General features: G+C 36.8%; 1 protein-coding gene across 1 annotated transcript in view; it reads left to right on the top strand.

Moving 5' to 3' along the window:
* PLA2R1 (phospholipase A2 receptor 1) overlaps positions 1-24,207 on the top strand; it is a 125,459-nt gene that overhangs the window by 45,555 nt on the left and 55,697 nt on the right. The window contains exons 8-11 of the mRNA XM_040229192.1: positions 708-865; positions 4,152-4,250; positions 7,828-7,940; positions 16,617-16,786. Of these exons, the coding sequence (XP_040085126.1) occupies positions 708-865; positions 4,152-4,250; positions 7,828-7,940; positions 16,617-16,786 (540 nt within the window). The remainder of the gene's footprint in view (positions 1-707; positions 866-4,151; positions 4,251-7,827; positions 7,941-16,616; positions 16,787-24,207) is intronic.

Here is a 24,207-nt window from a genome sequence, read left to right as displayed (position 1 = left end):
AAGAATCCTCAGCATCTACTTGTATGGCCCTTTTAATGTTAGGTTTTAGTTTGGAGTGAAAACCAAACTCCTTCTGTCATTGTTCCTCACTCTGCACTGGGATGAAAGAATCCTGTGGCTGCCTCCATCTCAATAAGTCACTGGACACTCTCCCAGCCACCAGTGGTCTTTTCAACCCACCTAGACTGGCAAGCTTTATTTTATTTACTTTTCCAGACATCCCATTTCTCCCATTCAATGCTTCTAAGAGTTTCTGCTCTTTTTTATCCCTAGTCAAAAGGAAAAAAAAAAGTAAAGCTAGACATTATTAAAAGTTTTTTTTTTTAGTGCCTTTTCTTAATTCAATCAACCTTCCCATTTTCTCTTTTTAGAGGTAGAAGAAAAACAAGACTTTTCAGACTTACTTTCCATACTGTAGCACAAACTAACTGGTGTTCCAGGAATCTGACTAGCTTAAGCTTTGTCCTTGCACGACTTTCGCTGTGAGTCTGCCTCGCTCATAAACCTATATTGAGCAGATATGGATAGATGAATGGGAGAAAAGTTTAAGCAGGTGTTTTATAGCAAAACTTTAAACACGTTTCATTCCATGAAGAAACAAAGGAGCAATCACATGCAAAGTGGTATATATTGGTAACAGCCCCTCTGTGTTACTGCCTTTGCAGATACTAGGATTCTTGTAAGTAATTTACGTTAATCTCTTGCAGAAAATGCATCAGAAACATGGATTGGTTTGAGCAGCCATAAAATTGCAGTTTCCTTTGAATGGTCTAATGGCTCCTCGGTCACCTTTACTAACTGGCACACACTTGAGCCCCACATTTTTCCAAATAGAAGTCAGTTGTGTGTCTCAGCAGAGCAATCTGTAAGTTGATTCGTTGTTCAATGCTCACTTCGCTGAACTTGTATTGAGAGCCACCTGGGCCAGGGACATGGGCTGTGGCAGAGACGAACACAGACAGAACGCCTCCTCCTCCTGGGGCTTCCACACTAGGCAGTAAAACACACACACACTGAGAACACATGCTGGCTATAGTTGTGATGATAGCTCTGAGGACATAGGTTCAAGAGAATGAGAAATGTGGGTTGGGACGGCTTCTTCAGACAGGACAGTCAAGGAAAGTTCTCTGAAGAGGTGACATTTAATATAGGACCTGAAGAACAAAAAAGTCTCTTGAAGAGCAGGAGAACATTTCAGGCAGGGGACCCCGAAGGCAGGCCAAGGCTTGCCTTGTCTGGTAATCAAAACAGAGACCTGGGTAGTACGGTGGTATGAATGGTGAGAGGTGGTAGGAGATGGAGCAGAAGAATGAGAAAATGTGAGGCTTATAGGCCTGGGATAGGACCCACTAAAGGGCTGCATGGAGATGAAGGCGTGATCTGATTAACATTTTTTTTTAACAAAATTAAAAAGACTTTATTGTAAAATAAAAATATTTGAATACATTTAAAATAAGTGTAGATTCATGACAATATTTCACAAATAACTGATTTTACTTTGTGGCTTATACCTAAGCCCTGTCTTTGCAGTCTTTGGTTTGAAGTATCATATATATATATATTTGGCTTGTGGATTCACCTCCTCAGTTGACATCACACTCTTTCTTTCTTTTTTTTTTTTTAGTTTTATTTATTTTTTACTTTACAATATTGTATTGGTTTTGCCATACATTGACATGAATTCAGCATGGGTATACATGTGTTCCCCATCCTGATCCCCCCTCCCACCTCCCTCCCCATGGTTTACATTTTAAGAGTAGCTGTGGCTGCTCCACAGAGAACTGATTGGTGGTTTAGCTACTCAGTCGTGTCCGACTCTTGCAACCCCATGGACTGTAGCCTGTCAGGCTCCTCTATCCATGGAGCTCTCCAGGCAAGAATACTGCAGTGGGTTTCCATTTCCTTCTCCAGGAGATCTTCCTGACCCAGGGATTGAACCGGGTCTCCTGCACTGCGGTTTCTTTACTGTCTGAGCTACCAGGGAAGCCCCAGAGAACTGATCGGAGAAAGATAAAAGGGAAGAAGAAAGACTGGTTTGGGGGCTCTTCTTGTGGTTGAATTAGGGTAGTGAATGTGGACACAAGAAGACAGATTCAAGGATCCTCTGTAAGACAGGGATTGTTACTAAAATAGATGTAGAAGTGAGAGAGAGGTAGGTTTTTGGCTTGAACACCCACCGTTTTGGTGGATGGTAGCACCATTGACCACCGGGTGAAGATGAAGGGAAGAACCAGGGAGCCAGGAAATTACTCTGATGGTTGTTAAACTCCATTATCTTCTTAACATAAAAGGATTTCAACACTGTGTGTAACCTCTTTGAAAATTGTGAATTGATGGAAAATGTTGCTCTTTTCCTCAACATGAATGAAATGGTCCCAGTGACCTTAACATCACACTTATCCTTACTCTAGTGTCTCATTTATCTAAAACCTTTGCTTATACAGAATTCACTTAATCTCAAGCTATTTGACGGTGTTTTTCAAAGTATGTTTAGAATAGACTTAACCTCTTTAATCAGATGGCTGCTGAACTCAGCTGGTGGAGTTTTAGGAGGTAACTGGGATCTGAGCAGTTTATTAAATGTTACTTAAGTAGCTTGACAAAGTGACTGAGCCAGCCAAACATAGGAAATGCCTAAGCACTTATGACACATTTCATTGTTGTAACTTTCAAGGCTGTCACAAATACATGCAGTTACAATGACAGTACTCAGGCAGTGTTTCAGGGTCGTGCTTGGTGGAGGCGATGACCTCTCTAAATGTTTGTCTTGGGTCTAACTCTCCTGAAAGCCACTATAGTATTTGAGGTTTTATTGGTTTATTAGTTTTGATATAATTAAAGGTGACCTTAATTTCCTATTGACATTCTCCTTTTTCATTTGACAGACGTGAGTATTTCACTTAGCATATTCACAGAACAGGAGCCAATTTGGACAGAGAAATTATTCTTAAGAGAGAAAAGATAGGTTCTAACATCACTGGATGTGTCAGGACCATGCTGCTGTAAGTGTGGTATTTTGTGGCCCCCTTGTAGCAACTCAGTAGCTGCTAAAATAGTAGATACATAAAAAGTAACATTCATTTCTTTGAAGTTGAGCTCAATATGAATGTAATTATTATAATTAACTAGTTACTAAACGTGGCTGATACCTCAATTTGAATCTGAGAGCCTAGGAAACAATTCATTCATCGTCCATGAAACAGTTATTAAGCAACTACAGTGTGCCTGACACCATCTTAGAACTGAATGGTTTGCTGGAGACTCCATGGGAATGAGCTACAAAGCTGCTCTTATGGGTTAAGGTGTAACCTTCCTACGTGGTATGTTTCTGAGGGTCATTTAGGTTTATTCACCTAAATCCTTGCATGCCTGAGACACTAAAATTTCAACTGTGTGGTTTTAGTCTAAAGGTCTGATTGGTGTTAAAATAAAAAATCTCTTGACAGAATAAAATTTTAATCAGTTAGCAGTTGTTGTATTTCATTATTAATGAAGGATATGAGAACAGCCTTCAGTAGAACTAAGAAAAGACATGCAGGCAGCGGGCTATTACTAAAAGAGGAAATGGAGTTGGGCTTTGGAAAATTCGTGAAGAAGGGTGTCCGGGGTTGAACATGAAGTTCAGCTATGATCATGTTCTCTAAAGTGATTCATGGTGCCTTCCAGGCATTTCCCCAGATCAGGGAAGCCCCAAAGCATTCAGTTTAACACCTAGAAGTGATTGGAGAGAAGCAGCAGTATTATCAGTTGGTGAGGGAAATAGTTTCATCCAAGTGGTTCTCAAAGTGTGGCCCCCAGACCAGCAGCATCAATATCACCAAAAAACTTGTTAGAAATGCAGATTCTCAGGTCCCACCTAACTTACTGAATGAGACACACAGATCCCAATCATCTGTGTTTTAATAACCCAGGTAATTTGGTGCACACAAAAGACTGAGAATCACTACCTATCCCATCTTTTAAAAACAAAAACTGAGATCAGCTTAATGTAAAAGCCAAACCTCCCTCTCATGTGTCGGTAATCAACCCAAGATCCTAACACATTATGCCATGCTGAAACACGCATTAATCATCTTTTAATCCAAAATAATTAACGCTATCATCATCAGTAATGGAGTGCATTCATTCATCCTGTATTGTTTTCCCCCTAGGAGGGACACTGGAAAGTTAAAAATTGCGAAGAAACACTTTTTTACCTTTGTAAGAAAGCAGGCCTTGTCCTTTCTGACACTGAATCCGGCTGTCAAAAGGTAAGAGCTGTGAACACTGCAGGGACTTCATAACTAGAATGATTTATCCACCATCAAATTAAAGTAAATCTCTTTTTCCTGCCTTGGCTCCCTTTTTCCTCTTTCCCCTCTCTCCCTTCCTTCCTGCTTTCCTTCCCTCCTTTTTTTCTGAATGGGCTATTGCAACAAATCAGACAAATATCAGCTAGAACCACTCAAACGATTTACAGCTCTGTGAAGGATTGTCTTAGCATCCTCTTCCACCCAAGACAAATTTTCTTTTGAGATAAGAAATGGAAATGATCTTGTTCTACCATCTATACAAACAATGCTGTCATGGGAGGCCCTGTCTCACATGTGGCTTTCATTGTCTTCCAATGAAGACTATCAGAGTGAAAGCAAAAGCATTCCTTTAAGTCAGAGTGACTTTCTGCACTCAGAGTCCAGCCTTCTTTTTCACTTAAACTTGAATAATTGAATAAAATACAATAACAAAGAGAAATGTATGTTTGCAATATATTATTACAATATTATATATCACATTATATTATTAAAATATTATTTACTATAAAATATAATATTCATAAATATTACAAATAATAGTTATTTATTAATAAATATTAACATATCTATTAATATATAATAGAATGCATTTACTATTATTTATGTGTGTGCTCAGTCATGTCCGACTTTTTGCAATCCCATGAACTGTAGCTCGCCAGGCTCCTCTGTCCATGGAATTTTCCAGGCAAGAATACTGGAGGGGGTTACCATTTCCTACTCAAGGGGATCTTCCACCCCAGGGCTCAAACTCACGTCTCTTGTGTCTGCTGCATTGGCCCGTGTGTTCTTTAACACTGTGCCACTTGGGAAGCCCCTCATATATTATTTAGGAAAAAGTAAAAAATACTTTATTATTTTAAGTAATAAACTATTTTTGGTACTTGAACTGTTTTCAGTACTTAAAAAATAAAAACATACTTAATACTTTAGGTTTAAACTTTAAAGACAGAAAATAAATGTTTAAACTGTTTTAAATTTCTTAAAGTACATTCAATATTCTGTAGTAAGGTACCAAAAATTTACCTATCAGTGTCCTTAGCACATGTGTTCTCTCTTCATGTGTCTCTCTATATCTCTGTCTCTCTCTCACATGCACACACATCTAAAAATTCTTAATTTAACTATTGGAAATTTTTATTCCATGAATCTCAAAATGTTCACAAATATGGTTCTTTTTTTTTTAACAAATATGGTTCTTATGCAGTTCTCTTCTAATTATTTTCTCTTCTAATCCAATTCTAATTAAATGATGACCCATCTCTCCAGAAACTACATTTGATTCATTAATCAATGTATAAGTATATTAATCACTCTTCATACATTAGCTGAACAACACATGTGCCATAGCTGACATGTGACCAAACATTTGTCCTAGTGACTACAATTCCTGAATTAGTTATAGCTGATCTCTAATCTCTATCTGATTAGAAATATTGAAAAAAAATCTGTTTTACAATGGCTTTCAAGGCAACTCAACTGTTTAATTTGTGTTGAAAGAGTAATTAACTTCTTACCCGGCAGAAACAATTGATGTTCTATTTAAACTTTCATACACTGCTTTCCTCTTTCTGACCAACATTACCAATATTTAAGGATTCTGAGTTCAGAGCCAGTTTTTTAATTTTATGGCAAAATTTAATTAATTTCTTTATGTACCTACCTACAAATATAGTTTTGAAAGTTCTTTTCTTTTAGCTAATTGCTTTAATGCAATTCTTTCAACAGTCTGCACATGCAAAATCACTCATAAAATAAGTCTTGATAATTTCAGAGCAGAAATTTAACGAGATTTTTATTCCCTTCTGAGTTACTTTTAGGGGACTTGGTAATAAGAGCAATTGTTTCAGTACTGTCAACATCATCATTTCATTTAAAATAAAATGCCACCTCATGGACAAAGGATATTCACAAATACAATCAATTATTCTTCCCACTTTCATTGTGTGGACAAAGGCTTGTGGCAAAGAGTCTTTGTTTTTCTGGTTATTATTATGCCACATTCCACCCCCCTCTCATTTTCTTAGAGCCTGTTCAGTTCTTGGTTGTGTTTTGGTTTGTTTATTTTGCTAAGCAGCCTGTGATCTAAAAACCACTAATGAATAAGGAGTACTTTGTCAGAAAGGTCAAATTGTCAGCCTTCCCCCTCCTGTTCTTCCAAATACAAAAGCAGTCTAACCTCCCTGCCCCCACTGGAGTGATCCATGGAGGGGTTCTGGCTGATGCTGTCAATTACTCACATGGATAAGACTGAGAAGTTAAGGGAATGAGTTCTGAGCACAACCTGGCCAGCTAGATGTGGCACTGCTGTCTGATCCATACCTCATTTAATGTTTTGAACTAAAATAGCTTATTTCTAGAGTAAGATTTTTCCCTCATTTAATGCAAGATCGAGACCTTTACCGAGTAGTATGGCAGAAATCATTTTATATGTGGTTACTATCTGGCAAGCATTGGTGGACACAGAATGAAGTGTATTTTAAAACTGGTGAATACATAAAAATAGATTGATAGAAGGGATGTGATTTTATAATATTGGAAGAAAAATAACTAAAATAGCTTGGTTGAAATATAGAAGACTAATGAATCTGTCTCCTGTATCATATGCTTTTAAAGAATAAGCTGCCCTTCTTCACTCCCAGGACTGAGCCATACACATTTCTCATTTTTGTCTGGGTGAAAAGCTTGTTTGCTTTCTCTGTAAATGGATAGCCAATTGATTTAGGAATAATCTTCACCAAAAAAGTATTTTAGCCAATATCTATTTGGAAGCTTGATGACCCAGATAAGACCATCCTGGATTGCACCAAAATTAGATTCCAAACCAGCTTATCCATTAGTCTGACTTTATTTGAGTCCCTAATTTCAGTGAATCTCGGTAGGATAACATGAAATAAGCAATATGCAAGAAACTTGAAAAAAAAAAATACAGTACACTCTTATCTAGATCATATGTCCTCTTTGCTCATACTGAGCTCCTGGCTCTATTCTAGGGTCTCTGCTGACTGTGTCTTCCTTTGATTCTCAGAACACCTCCATGGATACTATTATTATCCCTATTTATAGAGGGGAAAACTGAGACATGGAGAGATTAAATAAGGCCACATGGTGGTGGAACCAGAATTCAAGTCTATGCATTTTGTCCTCAAAGCCAACACTTCCGACTTTTACCATGCCTCAGGAAATAATTACATGAAATCCTATCAGTCTGAACAGACTGTGTGTGCGTGTATGTGTGTGTGTGTGTTAGAGAGAGATCTCGCGTGAACGTCCTTTTATTTCCATTTGCTTTTAAGATTTTGGGCATAAAGACTTTAAATCAGTTCATTAGGCTTTATGAATTAATTAAATAAATGTAAAAGTGGCTGTAGCTAATGGCATTACCATTAGAAAGATATCAAAGACATCAAGACACACTTTCAAGTCTTAAGTTTTGAGTGGGTCAGAGAAAAAAAGAGGTAAATGAGAATACACTGAAAAATATTTTACTTTTCAACTAAATCAGTTGTGTCTTTAATTTTCCTTTTCCTTGTTTAAGGGATGGGAGAGACATGGTAAATTCTGTTACAAAATTGACACCGTCCTTCGAAGCTTTGACCATGCCTCCAGTGGTTACTACTGTCCTCCTGCACTTATAACCATTACAAACAGGTAAAATTGAAATTTTCTATCAGAAACATACTGTTTTTTTGACATAAGGGCTCTTGGAATGATAAAATGTAACCACAATCAGTAACTTGTGAAAATCTAAAATGTACCATGCAATAGAATATTAAATTATTTAAATTATTGATTTAGATGAATTTAAACCATACAATGTTATTCTTAAATTGATTTTTGAGGAACAAATCTTTCCATGGAGATTTATTATCTATCTTTGCTAATATATTCAGTTGTATGTATATTTTATCTAAGTCCCTATAATAGGCAAGAAATGTGTTATTTAAATATGAAGTATTTTTTAACATAATGTATGTATCATGTGGAGTTTTTTTTTAATAACAAAAGTAAGTAAAACTGTAGAGGATTTTCAGATGCTTCTCCATTGCTTCTCTGGTCTGTGTTTGCGTAGATTTAGATTTCTCTGTGCACAGATTTAGATGTCTTCTCCACACAGAGACACTGTGCCCTTTTCACACTCCATACAATTTGAAACATTCTGCAGAAAAGTAGCAGGACATAAAAGTACCAACATCAGAAGTGACCTCAGTGTCACTATCAATGCCAGGAGGACAGTGAGAGCTGGGAGACTGACTCCTCCCTGCAGAAGATAGAAGCAAGGTGGAACTCTTCAGTGGTTCCACAGGAAACTATACCCACCCCACTAGTTACTTGCTTTTCTACCAAGGTCATTGCCTTTAAAAATATCCGTTGAAGACCAGGAAACAGAATAACTGATTCTCTGGTTTTATCTAGAGACCCTTCATATGCAGGTCTAAACTGTAGGAGGAATTCTAGGTGCTTTCTCTGTTCACCCCACATGGGAAGTCAACATTCAAAGCCATCAGTATTTCTTTTTTTTTTTTTTTTCCATCTTAAATATTTATTTATTTATTTGACTGCACTGGGTCTTAGTTGCAGCATGTGGGATCTAGTTTCCTGATTAGGGATCAAATCCAGCCCCCCTGCATTGACAGCACAGTTTTAGCTACTGGACCCACCAAAGAAGTCCTTTCTCCTCTCACCTCTTACCTTCTTTCCCAGTCTTCCCTCCAAACAAATGCACAAGAGTGCAGACACACACACACACACACACAGGAACAGACTGACCGCATTTGGCAAAATGAGTTGCCTGATGAAACATCTGATACTCATGAGACCCTTTTATGGGGCACAGCCCCACCTCTGATGGATCTCAGTGTTGTTTTTAGTTCTGCTTTTCTCCTTCCCAGAATAGCTGCCAAGGCAGAATGAAGTCTTTATCCTTAGCCTTGTTCAATCCACCCACAAGTTTATGAGAGAGCCTTGGGCTGAAAGTCCTCCAGCCAGTAAGTCAGCACTGGGCTTTATTCAGGGGCTTGACCAATGAAGTTATGCTCTTTCAATAATTATAGTTAAATGTTTTTCACTGAAGAAAAAGGTCTAATTATTTCACCTCTTTTTATATTTTATTCTTCCATTTTTGTATCTATCACACACCTGGCACTTGTGTTAATTACTTTTCATATGTTATCTGACCATGCAAAAAGTCAACAGTAAAGAGTTTATTAGAAAATTACTTATTGACTATCTATATTAAACACCAGCATGCTATACAAAAAATAAGTAAAGATAAAAGGCACCACTTGCAGGCCAGCAGCTAAAGAGTTTGAACATAGATGCCTGAAACAAGTGAAGAAAGTGAAGTAACACAATAAATGGATAAACTCAAAGTGACATTACCAATAACTCACAGTGCTAAAGCAGCCCAAGTAAGGCAGAAATCTGTTAGAATTCAAACACTTCATTTTGAATTGAACCTTTAGGGACCTCATGCAAAGGGCAGAAAGTGTCTGGGAAAAAAACATCCTGTTTCATTTCCTCCAAATCTGGATACAAGGGTATGCTGTGAATACTATAAATTTTTTCTTTGATAAACTGTATTCAATAGCCAAAGCTAATCTATAGTCCAACCCTAGAGCAGATTCAGATTTGGATGCATTTATTTCCATCCCCTCCTCGACCTCTTAGGCCCCTCAGGTGACCTTTCACTGGCACGCCAGTCAGTCACCAGTTAACCCCACCACGTACTACATGTTAATTCCAATGAGCCAGGCCTCCCAGGTAGCTTGCGTGCATGTACACTGCCCTGCAAACATGTCTATATCCAAAGCAGTGACTCCAACATGGGACATGGGAGTTGAGGAAAGGAAGTGAGGGCCTCATGCTCTTGATTTTTACTCACTCAGACCTTATCAGTTAAGAAATGAAGACCCACACCACACCGTTCTTTAGTGTTGTTGCTGAGTCTTCGTGGCTAGTGGGCTTTTTCTAGCTGCAAATGGCTGGGGTTACTCTCTAGCTGCGGTGTGCTCTCAGGCTCTAGAGCACTGGCTCAGTAGTTGTGATGCACGGGCTTAGTTGCCCTGCGGCATGTAGGATATTCCCAGATCAGGGATCAAACTTTGTGTCTCCTGCACTGGAACACAGACTCTTATCCACTGAACCACCAGGGAAGTCCACCATACTGTTCTTTGAATAACAATACACTTTTGAATATTTTTCAACAGCATGTTTTGTCTGAGAAGGTTGGGCAGTAGATGGACTGTCTCCTCTGAGTATCCACTAGCAGCCTGGGTAATCATTTTCTTCCATTACTGATTTCCTGTTTGAGTTAAGACACTCCTGTCACTCACCGGTACCCAAGCTTGTAGTTGCTAATTGATTTTCCACTCTTCTGCACAATTGAGCGACAGATTTGATGGGCACAATTAGAACCACCTGCTACAAATTACGTATTTCTTTTGTTATCGGGCAACTGCTCCTGGTTTAGGACTTTTAACACTTTGTAGAATAGAGAGGGGAAGAAAAATGAATCCTTACTGCTGAATAACAGAATTTTATTTGCTTGCTGTTACAAAAATTTTTGAGGCCTGGCCACTTTGCTTTTAGACAGACCACAGATGCAAAAGTTGAGTTCTAAAGTTACCTTGGATAATTATCTAAATGCATATATATCTAAACCTTGAATCCATCAGCCATGGACTATTTGTACAAAATAATCCAAAACACATTCGATTTTGAGAATTTTGCCCAAAGTGAGAAATGCTGTAATATCTCATTTTCTCCTAAATTTAAATATGCATTATTTGCAAGCATTTTTACAGTCCTGCCGTATTCTTGCAACCACAATATCCTCCAAACACTTTTACAGTTAACTTTGGTGTGTGGCAAAATATACTTAATATAAAGCTTTATCAATTTAACCATTTTAAGCGTATGGCTCAGTGGCATTAAGTACATTCGTTTTATTACACAATCATCACCACCGTCCAGCTCCAGAATATTTTTCATCTTCCCAAACTGAAATTTTGTATTCACTAAACACTAACTCCCCATTTCCCCTACCCCAGCCTTTAGCAACCACCATTCCACTTTCCGTCTCTATGAAGTCGACTGCTCTAGTTACCTCATAACTGGAACTACACAGCAGTTATTTCACTTAGCCTAATGTTTAGTTGCTAAGCTGTGTCTGCCTTAGTAACCCCATGGACTGTAGCCCACCAGGCTCCTCTGTCCATAGGATTTCCCAGACAGAGGTAGGAGTGGGTTGACATTTCCTTCTCCGGGGCATCTTCTCAACTCAGGGATCAAACCCACATCTTCTGCATTGCAGGCAGATTCTTAACTGCCGAGCCACCAGGGAAACCCATAATGACTTCTAGGTTGCTCCATATTATAGCACGTGTCAGAATTTTTTTCTTTTTGAAGGCTGAAAAACATTCTATAGTATGTATATTCTACATTTTGTTTGCCCATTCAACCACTGATAGAAAAGAGATGCTTCTATTTTTGACTACTGTCAACAATGCTGCTATGAATATGGATGTCCAATTATCACCTAAGTCCCTGCTTTCAATTACTTTGGGTGATACACCCAGAAGTGGAACTTCTGCATCATATAATAATTCTATGTTTAAGTTTTTGAGGAATACCCATGCTGTTTTCCATGGGAGCTTGATTTTACATTCCCACCAGCAATGCACAAGAATTGCAGTTCCTCTACATCCTAACAAAAACTTGTTATTTTCTGTTTTTACATAATAGTCATCCTAATGAGTGTGAAGTAGTATCTCATTGTGGTTTTGATTTGCATTTTCCTAATGATTAGTGATGCTGAGCATCTTTTCATGTGCTTACTGACAGTTTATATCTCCTTTGGAGAACCATCTATTCAAGTCTTTTATTAGTTTTTGAATTAGAGTGTTTGTTTTCTGTCATTGATTTGTAGTTCTTTATATACTGTGGATATTAATTGCTTATCAGATACATAATTTGCAAATTCTTTCTATTTGTGGGTTGCCTTTTATTCTGTTGAATTGTCCTTTCATGTGCAAAAGTTTAAATTTTGACTAAGTCTAATCTATTCTTTCTTATTTAGTGGCCTGTGCTTTTTAGTGTTTTATCCAAGAAATTACTGCTATACTCACTGTCATGAAAAAATTTCCCCTATGTTTTCTTCTAAGAATTTTAGTTTTGGCTCATATGTTTAGGTCTTTGATCCACTATGTAAGTGGTGTAGGCTAAGAGTCCAGCCACATTATTTTGTAGGTGGATACCCACTTTTCTTAACATTGTTATTGAAAAGACTGTCCTTTCCTCAATGAATGGTCTTGGCAACCTTGTGAAAAATCATTTGACCATACATGCAATGGTTTATTTCTAGATTCTCTATTCTGTTCCATTGCTCTATATGTCTGTCTTTATGCCAGTATCACACTGTTTTGATTACTGTACTTTTCAGTAAGTTTTGAAATCAAGAAGTATAAGGTCTCCAACTTTGTTCTTTTTCATGTTTGTTTTTGCTATTTGAAGAGACTGTGTTTGAGATTCTGTATGAATTTTTAAGATGGATTTTCTACTTCTGTAAAAGATAAATCAGGATTTTGACAGGATTGCATTCAATCTACAGGTCACCTTGGGTAGAATGGCCATTTTAACAATAAGTCTTCCAAACCATGAAGATGGAATGTCTTTCCATTTATTTGTGTCATCTTTAATTTTATCATTTTCAGTGTACAAGTCTTTTGCCTCCTTAGTCAAGTTCATTCCCAAATGTTTTATTATTTTTGATGCTGTTATAAATGGAATTGTTCTCCTTTCCATATTTTTTGCTGTTAGTATCAATAAATAAAAATGCAACTGATTTTTGTGTGTTAACTTTGTATCCTGCAACTTGCTGAATTCATTGATTAATTTAACAGTTTTCTTTTTGGTAGAATGCAGTTCAATTTCTTTTAAAAAACACATTTTTTTGTGACTATTTTTTAAATTACACAATAGAAACATTCTCATTGCATTTTTAAATTAAAATTTAATGTTTAGCACCATGAACAACAGATTCTTCTCAAGGTGATGGAAATTCAAGATATACATTTTTTTTCTTATTTACATTGGAAATAAACATTTGATTTCTTGCCTTTTTAAGGGGTTGATGGTGAAATTTTGTTCTGATTTTAAGAAGTATTTACCTACAAAACTTGATTTTATAATTAGGTATATACATAAGCAAAATATTTTATCATTGTCTTTCTAAAGAATAATAATTTTTACTTTACTGAATACTCTAGAGATAACTAGTTCAAAAAATATGTGCATGTGGTTATTTTTTTCTTAAATCATAATATTTGAGTTAACCTCAGTGAAACCAGATAAAAAGTCCAAATATTATGAATCCTTAGAATATTCTCAAATGAAGAATTCTAAAAGAAAGGGCTAGAAAAGACTTTGAAAGGTCATCCACTCTATTACCTAAAGCTAGAGTTTTCACAACCCTGTAAGTGTTTGAAACCAAACAGTGAGTGATAAAGAATGTAAAATGATCTCTGTTTCTTTATCAGTTGGAAACAGACACTCAAGAGACTGCATACTATTTTTCAGGGTTAATTTCTTAGAGTACATGGTTTAGGAAAAAGATATAGTTGCTGAATTTCCCTATTAACAATCTCATTTTCTAAATTGGACCAGAAAACTAGATTCCTGTTTTTATCTGAAGGTTATGGTGGCTCAGATAGTGAAGAATCTGCCTGCAATGCAGGAGACCTGGCTTTGATCCTTGGGTCACTTCTGGTTCTTCCACAGCCTTACCTGGCCCCAGTCTTAGCACCATGGATTCTGGAAGCAGGGGTAAAGACAGAGAGGCTCGGCCGATAAATGGAGCCTCTTTGGACCAAGATCCTTCCAGAAGGCCAATGGAAGTGATGTGCACACAAGCCACCCAAAGGGTCAAGGAGCCAGCAACTTTCAAGCCGCCCAAGATGGATATCCCAGTGATAGAAGGGACAAAACAGCTGCCACGGGCCCACAATCTCCAACCCCGGGACTTGAATGTTCTCACACCCACTGGCTTCTAGAGCTTTCTGTTCTGGGGACCCTGCATCGAGGGTATCGAGCCCAGCTCCCTTTTACCTTGGCTCTTCCCTGGTGGCTCAGACGGTAAAAGCCTTTGCCTACAATGTGGAGACCTGGGTTTGATTCCTGGGTCAGGAAGATCCCCTGTAGAAGGAAATGGCAACCCACTCCAGTACTTTTGCCTGGATAATTCCATAGTTAGAGGAGCCTGATAGGCTACAGTCCATGGGGTCGCAAAGAGCCAGACACAACTGAGCAAATAACACTACTATAGGATTTAATATATGAGTATTACATGTAACTGCTTAAATGGTATATCTGCCAATTTAAAAAGCAAATTTGTATTGCTTTGAGCAATGATAAATTGTTGTAAAATAGCAAATCAGAGTAGACTAAATGAATCTAAAACAGGGGACCAAAGTAAAGTGTTGTCATGAATAATGATACCAGAGGCCAAGCTCGCAGACACCACTCTCTCTCCATTATCTGATAAATGCTGTGGTACAAGGTAACAGAAGCAGCAGCAATATTCCCTGGGTTTAGGACCAGCACAGTGACTAGTGGTCCTGGCCATCGCCTCCATGGTGCAGAGCCCTTCTGGCCTCCTAGCATTGCAGTTTCAGGCACCATCTGGCATGATAGTAATGCTAGTCTCCCTCAGAAGGGAGAAGGAAAAACAGATCTTATGTTATGAGAGCATTAACTACTGAAAGTCTAGGAAAAATTACAACAGCATCTAGATAGTATTTACTTTTATTTTTTTTTATTTTTATTTATTTTTTATTTTACTTTACAATTCTGTATTGGTTTTGCCATACATTGACATGAATCCACCACGGGTGTACATGCGTTCCCAAACGTGAACCCCCCTCCCACCCCGCTCCCCACAACATCTCTCTGGGTCATCCCCGCGTACCAGCCCCAAGCGTGCCATATCCTGCATCGGACATAGACTGGCAATTCGATTCTTACATGATATTATATACCTTCTTTTTGAAGCATATTTTATGTAAGTTTCTGCCACTGCAATCTGATTTTAAAAATAACTTCAATAATTTCAAGTGTATGCCTTTTAGATTATCAATAGATTAGCTGCAGAAAATACTAAAGGATATGGTTTGCATGATGAGTGTCATGGATGCTTGATATCACTGTTGCTGGTGATGCTTATAAGGCAGTTAAAAAGTTTGCTTCTCTGTGTTCTTTTCTCTTTCCCTCCGGTTATTTCCCTTGAGACTCCTTTATTCCTGAATGACCCCATTAACTTCCCTTAGCAAGATAAAGATGCACCATAATGAAAAAAAATCCAAAATTGGATGAAAAAGCCTAATTTGCTCTCTCCTTCGGTTCACCTTTGGTAATTTCATCAGGCCTTTCCTCTCCCAATGACTTGACGGGTCTGACCGAAAGTTACCATTGTTTGAAAGGTGTTTCTTCAAAACAATATATGTATTTAAAGTAAATTTTTCAAGATAGTTTCCAACTTAGCTTAAAATTTCAATGCTGGTTAAATTTTAATCCATGTTTCTGTCAAGCATGTATACAAATTTTCTAGATTCTGCTTTTGATGCCTTCATGGTGAGGAGGGTGCCTTCAGTCAGTGAACACTAATTCATTCAGCTGTTTGGGGAAATATAGTGAGTGTACTTCTCTGGATTAGTTCCTAGTGTTTTAAATTTATCTTCAGTGAATAAGCACATCTGAACACATGTGAATAAGCCAATAACTCCATGTGCCTGGGCACAAACGGATTTGGGAGACGTAATTTCTACTCCACTTTCTGGTCCATTCTTACCAGGCAAGTGTGGTGAGTGGGTGCAAGTGAACTCTATCAGCAGATGCTCATTCAGAAAAGCAGAATATCCTTCCTTCTCCCCCCGCCCCGGGAGCCAGCTCCCCACCTCAAGCACATTACAGTATGGTGTGTGCTGTGAGGCCTAATCACACCACAGGGCACAGGTTGCACGGAGAAATGCATTGTAGCATTCCGGCCTTCACAAGCCACACTCTGAAGCTGGACCTGGACTCTGCTCCTTGAAAGAACTGAGCACCAGCTTTGAGGATCAGATTCTCCTCACTCATATATTTCTGGGAATTGCACTTCTGTTTGGCATTTATTAGCAATGTTCGGGGTCTTTGAGTATTTTTCTGTCCCATATTCTAAAGAATTCATGAGAAATGCTTACTCTGGTGCCATTCTGTGCACCTCGTTATGTTTTAATGACATTTTTTATTGCCCAGAAACTTACTATAATCATTTCCTTTTCCCCTTTTAAGGTTTGAACAGGCTTTTATTACCAGTTTGATCAGTAGTGTGGTAAAAACGAAGGACACTTATTTTTGGATCGCTCTTCAAGATCAAAATAATACAGGAGAATACACTTGGAAGACGGCAGGGCAGAAGTTGGAGCCGGTGAAGTACACACACTGGAACACACGTCAGCCCCGTGAGTAGAGGGCACTGTCACACCACTTTTCCCTCCTGTTTTCTTTACCCCCGGCTTCCATCCACCGTGTGGTCCACCTCCTTTGAGTCTTTCTTAGTGTTTTCTTAAGGCATAAATCAACTAAAACAATTACCACAGGTTCTCAGGGGGTGATATATGGCTTATCGTTTTTAGAAGTATAATCCATATGAGTCATTTGACAAGTTCAAGGTATAAATTCATTGCTCAAGATCACACATGCCTTTATTAGCAGAAGTCCAGTTTCTCCCTCTAAAATCTCTTCCCCATCCACCCTCATTGTCTAAGAATCCTAGGGGTTTAATCAATCCAGAAAAGTCCTTTATACTTCAAACAGAGTGAATGGGCACATTTGAGCACATCTAATACATTCACAGTCAATGCCAGGTAACTTTGCTGTGAAATGTTAGTTAGGTAACATTCTTGCTAGTCCATCTCCTCCATGGATTTCTGTGGTACCTTAGCTTGGATTTCAGTTACAGGTCTATTAATTCTTTACTTTGTTATGCTCAGCTCTGGATCCCAAAGTATGAAACTGTGCCAGAGAAGCTAATGGTTTTCGGCACAGTCTACACTAGAATCAGCCCCTGCAGACCAAGCTTTTAGGTCACTCTGTTAATCTTATGCCACCAACCTCGATCCAACACACCTTTATCTCACTGTGAGCCGTTTGGATGTCTTGCTCCCTTTCTTGTCTGTGGATCTCCAACAAGCCTACCCCAGACAACAGGCAATAGGTTACCTTCAAATCTGTATCTGGAGGAGATGAGTTAGAGGCCTCAAGCTCTTCCCTGAGGAAAGATAACTATTATTATAATATTATAATAATTGCTCTTATATATCAAATATTTAACAAAAATTAGTCAGAGGACTAAATACTAATTAAACGATATTTTTAGAGTGGTTCAAAAACTAAGACCCAAGTGTGTTGTGTACAAAAAACCCACTTTAAATATAAAGACACATGTAGATTAAAAGTAAAGGGATAAAGATATTATGCTAACATTAATCAAAAGAAAGTAAAAATAGCTATATTAATTTAACACAGAGCAGACTTCAGAACAAGAAAAGTTTCCAGGGATAAAAATGGACATTACATAAAGATAAAGGAGTCAGCACTAAAGAAGACATAACAGTCCTTAATGTGTATGTACTTAACAATAGAATAGCAAAATACATGAGGGAAAACTGATAAAACTGCAAGGAGAAATAGGTGAATCTACTATTATAGTTGGATATGTTAGCACCCCTCTGTTAGAAATGGATGGATCCAACAGACAGAAAATAAGTAAGGACAAAGTTGAAATGAACAGCACCATCAGTCACCTGGATATGATTGATATCTATAGACTGCTTCATCCAACAACAGCAACAGCAGATTACACATTCTTCTTAAACTGACATGGAACGTTTGCTAAGACAGACTGCATTCTAGGCCATAAAACACACCTTAACAAATTTAAAAGAATAGAAGTTGTACAATGTCTCTTTCTCTTAGTTCACATGAAATTAAACTATAAACAAATAACAGAAAGGTATCTGAGAAAATTCCAAAATATTTGGAGATTAAGCAATACTTAATTAAATGAAAATACATTTGTGAGATGCAGAGAAAGCAGGGCTTAGAGAGAAATTTATAACACTGAATGAATATATCAGAAAAGAAGAAATATTTAAAATCAGTAACCTGATTTTCCACCTTAGGAAACTACAGAAAGAAGAGCATATTAAATCCAAAGTAAGTAGAAGAAAAGAAAAATAAGAATTAGAGCAGAAATCAATGAAACTGAATACAGAAAATCAATAAAGATATCTGGGTTTTCTGTAGATGCATATACACCTGTGGTGGATTCATGTCAATCTATGCCAAAACCAATACAGAATTGTAAAGTAAAAATTAAAAATAAATAAATAAATTTAAAAAAAAAAAAAAAAATGAAAATAACAATGAAATTAATAAGCCTCTAACCAGTTTCACTGAGAGGATACACAAATTACTAATATCATAAATGAATAAAGGGACATCACTATAGATCCCACAGACATTAAAAGGATTTTAAAAAGGAATGTTATGAGCAACTATATCCAAAAATTTGACAACTTAGGTGAAATTTACCAATTCTTTTAAAGATATAATCTGCCAAAACCCACAAAAGAAGAAATGGATTATCTGAATAAGACTATATCTATTAAGAAACTGAAATTAAGTGATTCATAACCTTCCAAAACAGAAAGCAGCAGGCTCATATGGGGTCAGCTAGTGAATTCTACCAAACATTTTAAGTGAGAAATTATACCAGTTCTCTACAACCTCTTCTAGAAGTTAGAAGCAGAGAGACTACTCTATAACTCATTGTATGAGGGCAACATTACCCTACACCAAAGTCAGAAAAAGACACTATAAGAAAACTACAGACCAATATATCTCATGAATGTAAACACAAAAATATGTAACCAAATATTAACAAATTGACTTAAAAATGTATAAAGAGAATTTATACACTTCAATCAAGTGGAATTTATCCCAGGGATACAAAGCTGGTTCAACATTTAAAAACCTATTAATGTGTTCCATTGCATCAGCAAAAGAAAAATCACATGATCATATCAACAGATGCAAAAAAAGCATCTGACAAAATTCAATACCCATTCATGTTAAAAACTATTAGCAAACAAGGAATTGATGGGAACTTCTCCAACTTGATAAAGAACATCTACAGAAAACCCAGATATCATACTTAATGGTGAAAAACTAGAAGCTTCCCTACTAAGATCAAGAACAAGGCAAAGATGTCCCTTATCAACTCTCTTTTAAACATTGTACTAGAAGTTCTAACTAATGCAATAAGACAAGAAAAGCAAATGAAAGTATACAGACTGGAAAGAAGGAAATAAAACTTTGTTTACAGATGACATGATTATTTATGTAGAAAATTAGGATAAAAAATTCCTCTAGCTAATAATCAATTATAGCAAGATTGCAGGATACAGGATTAATGTACAAAAGTCAATTGCTTTTCTGTATAGCAGCAGTGAAAAGAGGAATTTTAAATTAAAAACATGTTACATTAGCACCCCTCAAAATGAAATTTTTAGGTATAAATCTAACAATATGTATAAGATCTATAGAGGAAAACTACAAACTTAATGACAGAAATCAAAAAGAAATTAGTAAATAGAGAGTCCATGTTCATACAGAAAGGCTCAATATTGTCACGATGTCAGTTCTACACAAATTGACCTATAAACTCAAGGACATTTCAATCAAAAAACCAGCAAGTTATTTTGTGGGTACTGACAAACTGGTTCTAAAGTTTATATGGAGAGGCAAAAGATCCAGAATAGCCAACTCAGTATTGAAGGAGAACAAAGTCAAACAATTGACACTATCTGACTTCAAAAGTTATTATAAATCTATAATAATTAAGACAATGTGTGTGTGTATGTTTAGTCACTGAGTCATGTCCAACTCTTTGCTCCTCTGTCCATGAGAGTCTCCAGGCAAGAGTACTGGAGTGCGTAGCCATTGTCTTCTCTAGGGGAGCTTCCTGACCCAGAGATCAAACCCAGGTCTCCTGCACTGCAGGCATATTCTTTACCATCTGAGCCACCTGGGAAGCCCAATTAACACAATAAAGTTTAGCAAAAAAAGAAAAATACATCAATAAAACAGGATAAAGAACTCAGAAATAGACTGACACAGAATAGTCAACTGATCTTTGAAAAAAGAAGCAAAAACAATACAATGGGAAAAACTCTTTTTGACAAATGGTGCTTAGGCAGTTGGATATCCACATGTCAAAAAATAAAAAAAAAAGAAAACATCTAGACACAGAGCTTACACCCTTAACAAAAATTAACTCAAAATAGGTCATAGATCTAAATGTAAAACATAAAACTTTTACAATCCCAGATGATAACAAAAAAGAAAACCTACATGACCTTAGGTATGGTATGACTTTTTAGATACAACACCAAAAGCAAAAATCCATGAAATAAATAATTGATGAGCTAGATTTCATTAAAACTAAAATTTCAATAAAACTTGTGCTGTGAGAAAGATAATGTCAAGAGAATGAGAAGACAAGCCATAGACTGGGAGAAAATATTTGTAAAAACAAATCACATCTGATTAAGGATTGTTATACAAAATATACAAAGTACTCTTAAAACTCAACAATAAACAAAAAACCCAATGTAAAATGGGACAAGAGATCTTAAACAAAGAAGATATATAGATCAAATGTAAGCAAATGAAAATATGTTCAACATTATATACCAATAAAGTGAAAGTGAAGTCGCTCAGTCGTGTCCCACTCTTTGCAACCCCGTGGACTGTAGCCCGCCAGGCTCCTCTGTCCCTGGGATTCTCCAGGCAAGAATACTGGAGTGGGTTGCCAACCCAGAAATCTATATCAATAGGAAATTGCAAATTAAAACAACAATGAGATACTGCTACATACATTTTGTTTGTTGTTGTTTAGTCGCTAAGTAATGTCCAGCTCTTTTGCAACCCCATGGACTGCAGCCTGCCAGGCTCCTCGGTCCATGGGATTTCCCAGGCAAGAATATTGGAGTGGCTTGCCATTTCCTTCTCCAGGGTATCTTCCCCATCCAAGGATTGAACCCATGTATCCTGCATTGGCAGGTGAGTTCTTTACCACTGAGCCATCAGGGAAGCCCCTTCACACTTATTAGAATGACCAAAATCCAAAACACTGATGATACCAAATGCTGGCAGGGATTTGGAGCCACAGGAGCGCTCATACATTGCTGGCAGGAATGCAAAATGGTATAGCCACTTTCAAAGACAGGTTGCCAATTGCTTAAAAAGTAAACATACTTTTACACTCCTTGGTGTTTATCCAAATGAATTGAAAACTGATGTTAGCACAAAAAACTTGCATACAGATTTTTTTAAAATAGAAGCTTTATTCATACTTGGCAAAGCTTTCAAGCCATCAAGATGTCCTTTAGTAGATGAGTGAATAAATAAATTGTATTACATGCAGACAATGGAATATTATTCAGTGATAAAAAGAAAGGAGCTGTCAAGTCATGAAAAGACATGGAGAAATCTTAAATGCACATCACTAAGTGAAAGAAGCCAGTCTGTAAAGGCTGCATACTGTGTGATTACAACCATATGACATTCTGGAAAAGGCAAAACTATGGAGACAGTAAAAAGATAAGTGGTTTCCAGAGGCTTGGGGAAGGAGGAGTTTATAGGCAGAGCACAGAGGATTTGTGATGGGGGTGGTGGGGGTGATCAGTGAAACCATTCTATATCATACCACACTGGTGGACATATGTCATTATACATTTGTCCAAATCCAGAGAACATACAACAAGAGTGAACCCCAATGTAAACCATGGACTTCGGGTGATAACGATGTGCCAATGTAGATTTTAACAAATGTACCATTCTGGTGTGTGAGGGTAATAGTAGGTAGCATATATGGAGCATGGGGTATAAGAGAAGTCTTTACTTTCCACTAAAATTTTCTGTGATCTTAAAATGCTCTAAAAAAAATAGGCATGTGAGGTGAAGGTAAGACAAATTAGATTATTGTGTATAACATCACTTTAGGAAATTTGTATAGACACTGGTGACTGCATAGCTCGACACAAGAAACATCACAATTCATTCAAACAAACTTTTCATTCTACAAATTTATGAATGTTTTTAAAATACAGAGAATAATAAAGTTCCATGTCACACTATTATTGGGAAAAAAAAAACAGATATCATTTCTAATATACCTTGGAATTTTGTTAGGAATGTCTATACCTGTCAAAATAAATTAATACATTTTGAGCAGACAAAATTCTTAGTTTTTAATGTTATCTTCCTTGGGGCATATTTGGATGTCTAAAATTTGGAATTGAAGCAGAACTCCTTGTCATTCATAAGTTTCTGCTGTAATTTATTTGAGTGGCACTACTCTTTTTCTCTTTTCCCTGAAGCAAAAATAATATCGTGATGCTCAGTTTGGCTGCTCAGTCTGATTGACATTGAGTAAATTGTCTCTGAATAAGATGAAAATGTAAATCTTTTTTTGAAGAAAATAGCAATGTAAAAGCCCTGTGTTTCTTTTTTTTCTTTTAAATTGCTATTTGCAGAAACACCATGCTAAATCACATTTTTTTCTCCGCCTGTCACAAAAGAATCCATTAGCTTGGTCCTCATGTCAGAATCTTAATCCAGCCCAGACTGTCTATATAAATTGACCACTGAACAGGAAGCCTGCAGCTTTTTATAAACTCAACGAAGACTCTGTCCTTATGTCATATCATCAGAATATTCAATCTGTGGTGGAATCATAGTTCTGCCATTTTATCAGCCTTGTATTATGCCCACCAAATAGCATAATGAACCACCATCTATACCCATGACCCAGTGTCATCAATTATCAACCCACAGTCAATCTTGTTTCATCTATATTCTCACCCACTTCTTCCATTTCCCATATTTTTTCATAGAAATCCCAGATATCATATCATTTTACCCATAAATATTCCAGTATTAACTCTAAAAGATAAAGACTCCTTTTTTAGAAACATAATACATAATCATAAAACATAATACAATTGTCACAGCTAAAAGTAATTAACTATAATTTCATAGCATCATAAATCTTCAGTTAATGCTTGAATTTCTAAATGATTCATAACAATATACATATATAAAGTATATTATGGCTTGTTTGAATCAAGATCAAAAAACGAGGCGCACATTGTAATTAGCGGATAGATCTCCTAAAGTCTGTTTTCCTCTCTAGGTTTCCCTCTTCCTTGCCCCCTGTCATTTTTAAAAATTTTATTTGTTGATGCAAATGTGTTGTTTATCCTGTAGTTTCCAACAGTCTGGGCTTTTTGATTGTATCCCCACAACGCACTGAAAATGTGTTACTCTATTCTTTTTATTTCTCATAAAATTAACATTTTTATTTTTAAAAAGTTAGAGTCAGAGACCTGATCCAAATCAGATTCTTATTTTTTTAGAAAGGCCATTTCATTTTCTCACTATTTGCAAGATAGAAGCCATATGTTTGATGCATCAATGAATCGATTGATTCATTAGGGGCCTCTTCATAGCTGAGATATTTCTATTAAGAAATAATTTCTTGCTATCTTTACTAAAATAACCACAACAAAGTGACTATGGCATTCTGTATATTAAGAGAAGTAACCATTCAGGTAAAAACAGTTTTGATCCATATTAACTAGTACCACTGATTAAAGAGAAAGATGATAAATAGGGCCTTTCTCATTTAGGGAGAAGCTAATGCATTAGAAACCTAAATGTACCTTGTATTTATATTAATGATTCAATATATATGGAGGTTGCTATAAATGATGAAAGGAAGCACATTAATCTATCCTTTATGGTAGTCAAAAAA

The sequence above is a fragment of the Oryx dammah genome, unplaced genomic scaffold (assembly GCF_014754425.2).
Source record: "Oryx dammah isolate SB20612 unplaced genomic scaffold, SCBI_Odam_1.1 HiC_scaffold_27, whole genome shotgun sequence".
Taxonomy (NCBI): domain Eukaryota; kingdom Metazoa; phylum Chordata; class Mammalia; order Artiodactyla; family Bovidae; genus Oryx; species Oryx dammah.
Note: the sequence above shows the minus strand (reverse complement) of the source record. Positions and strands in the feature narration are given on the sequence as shown.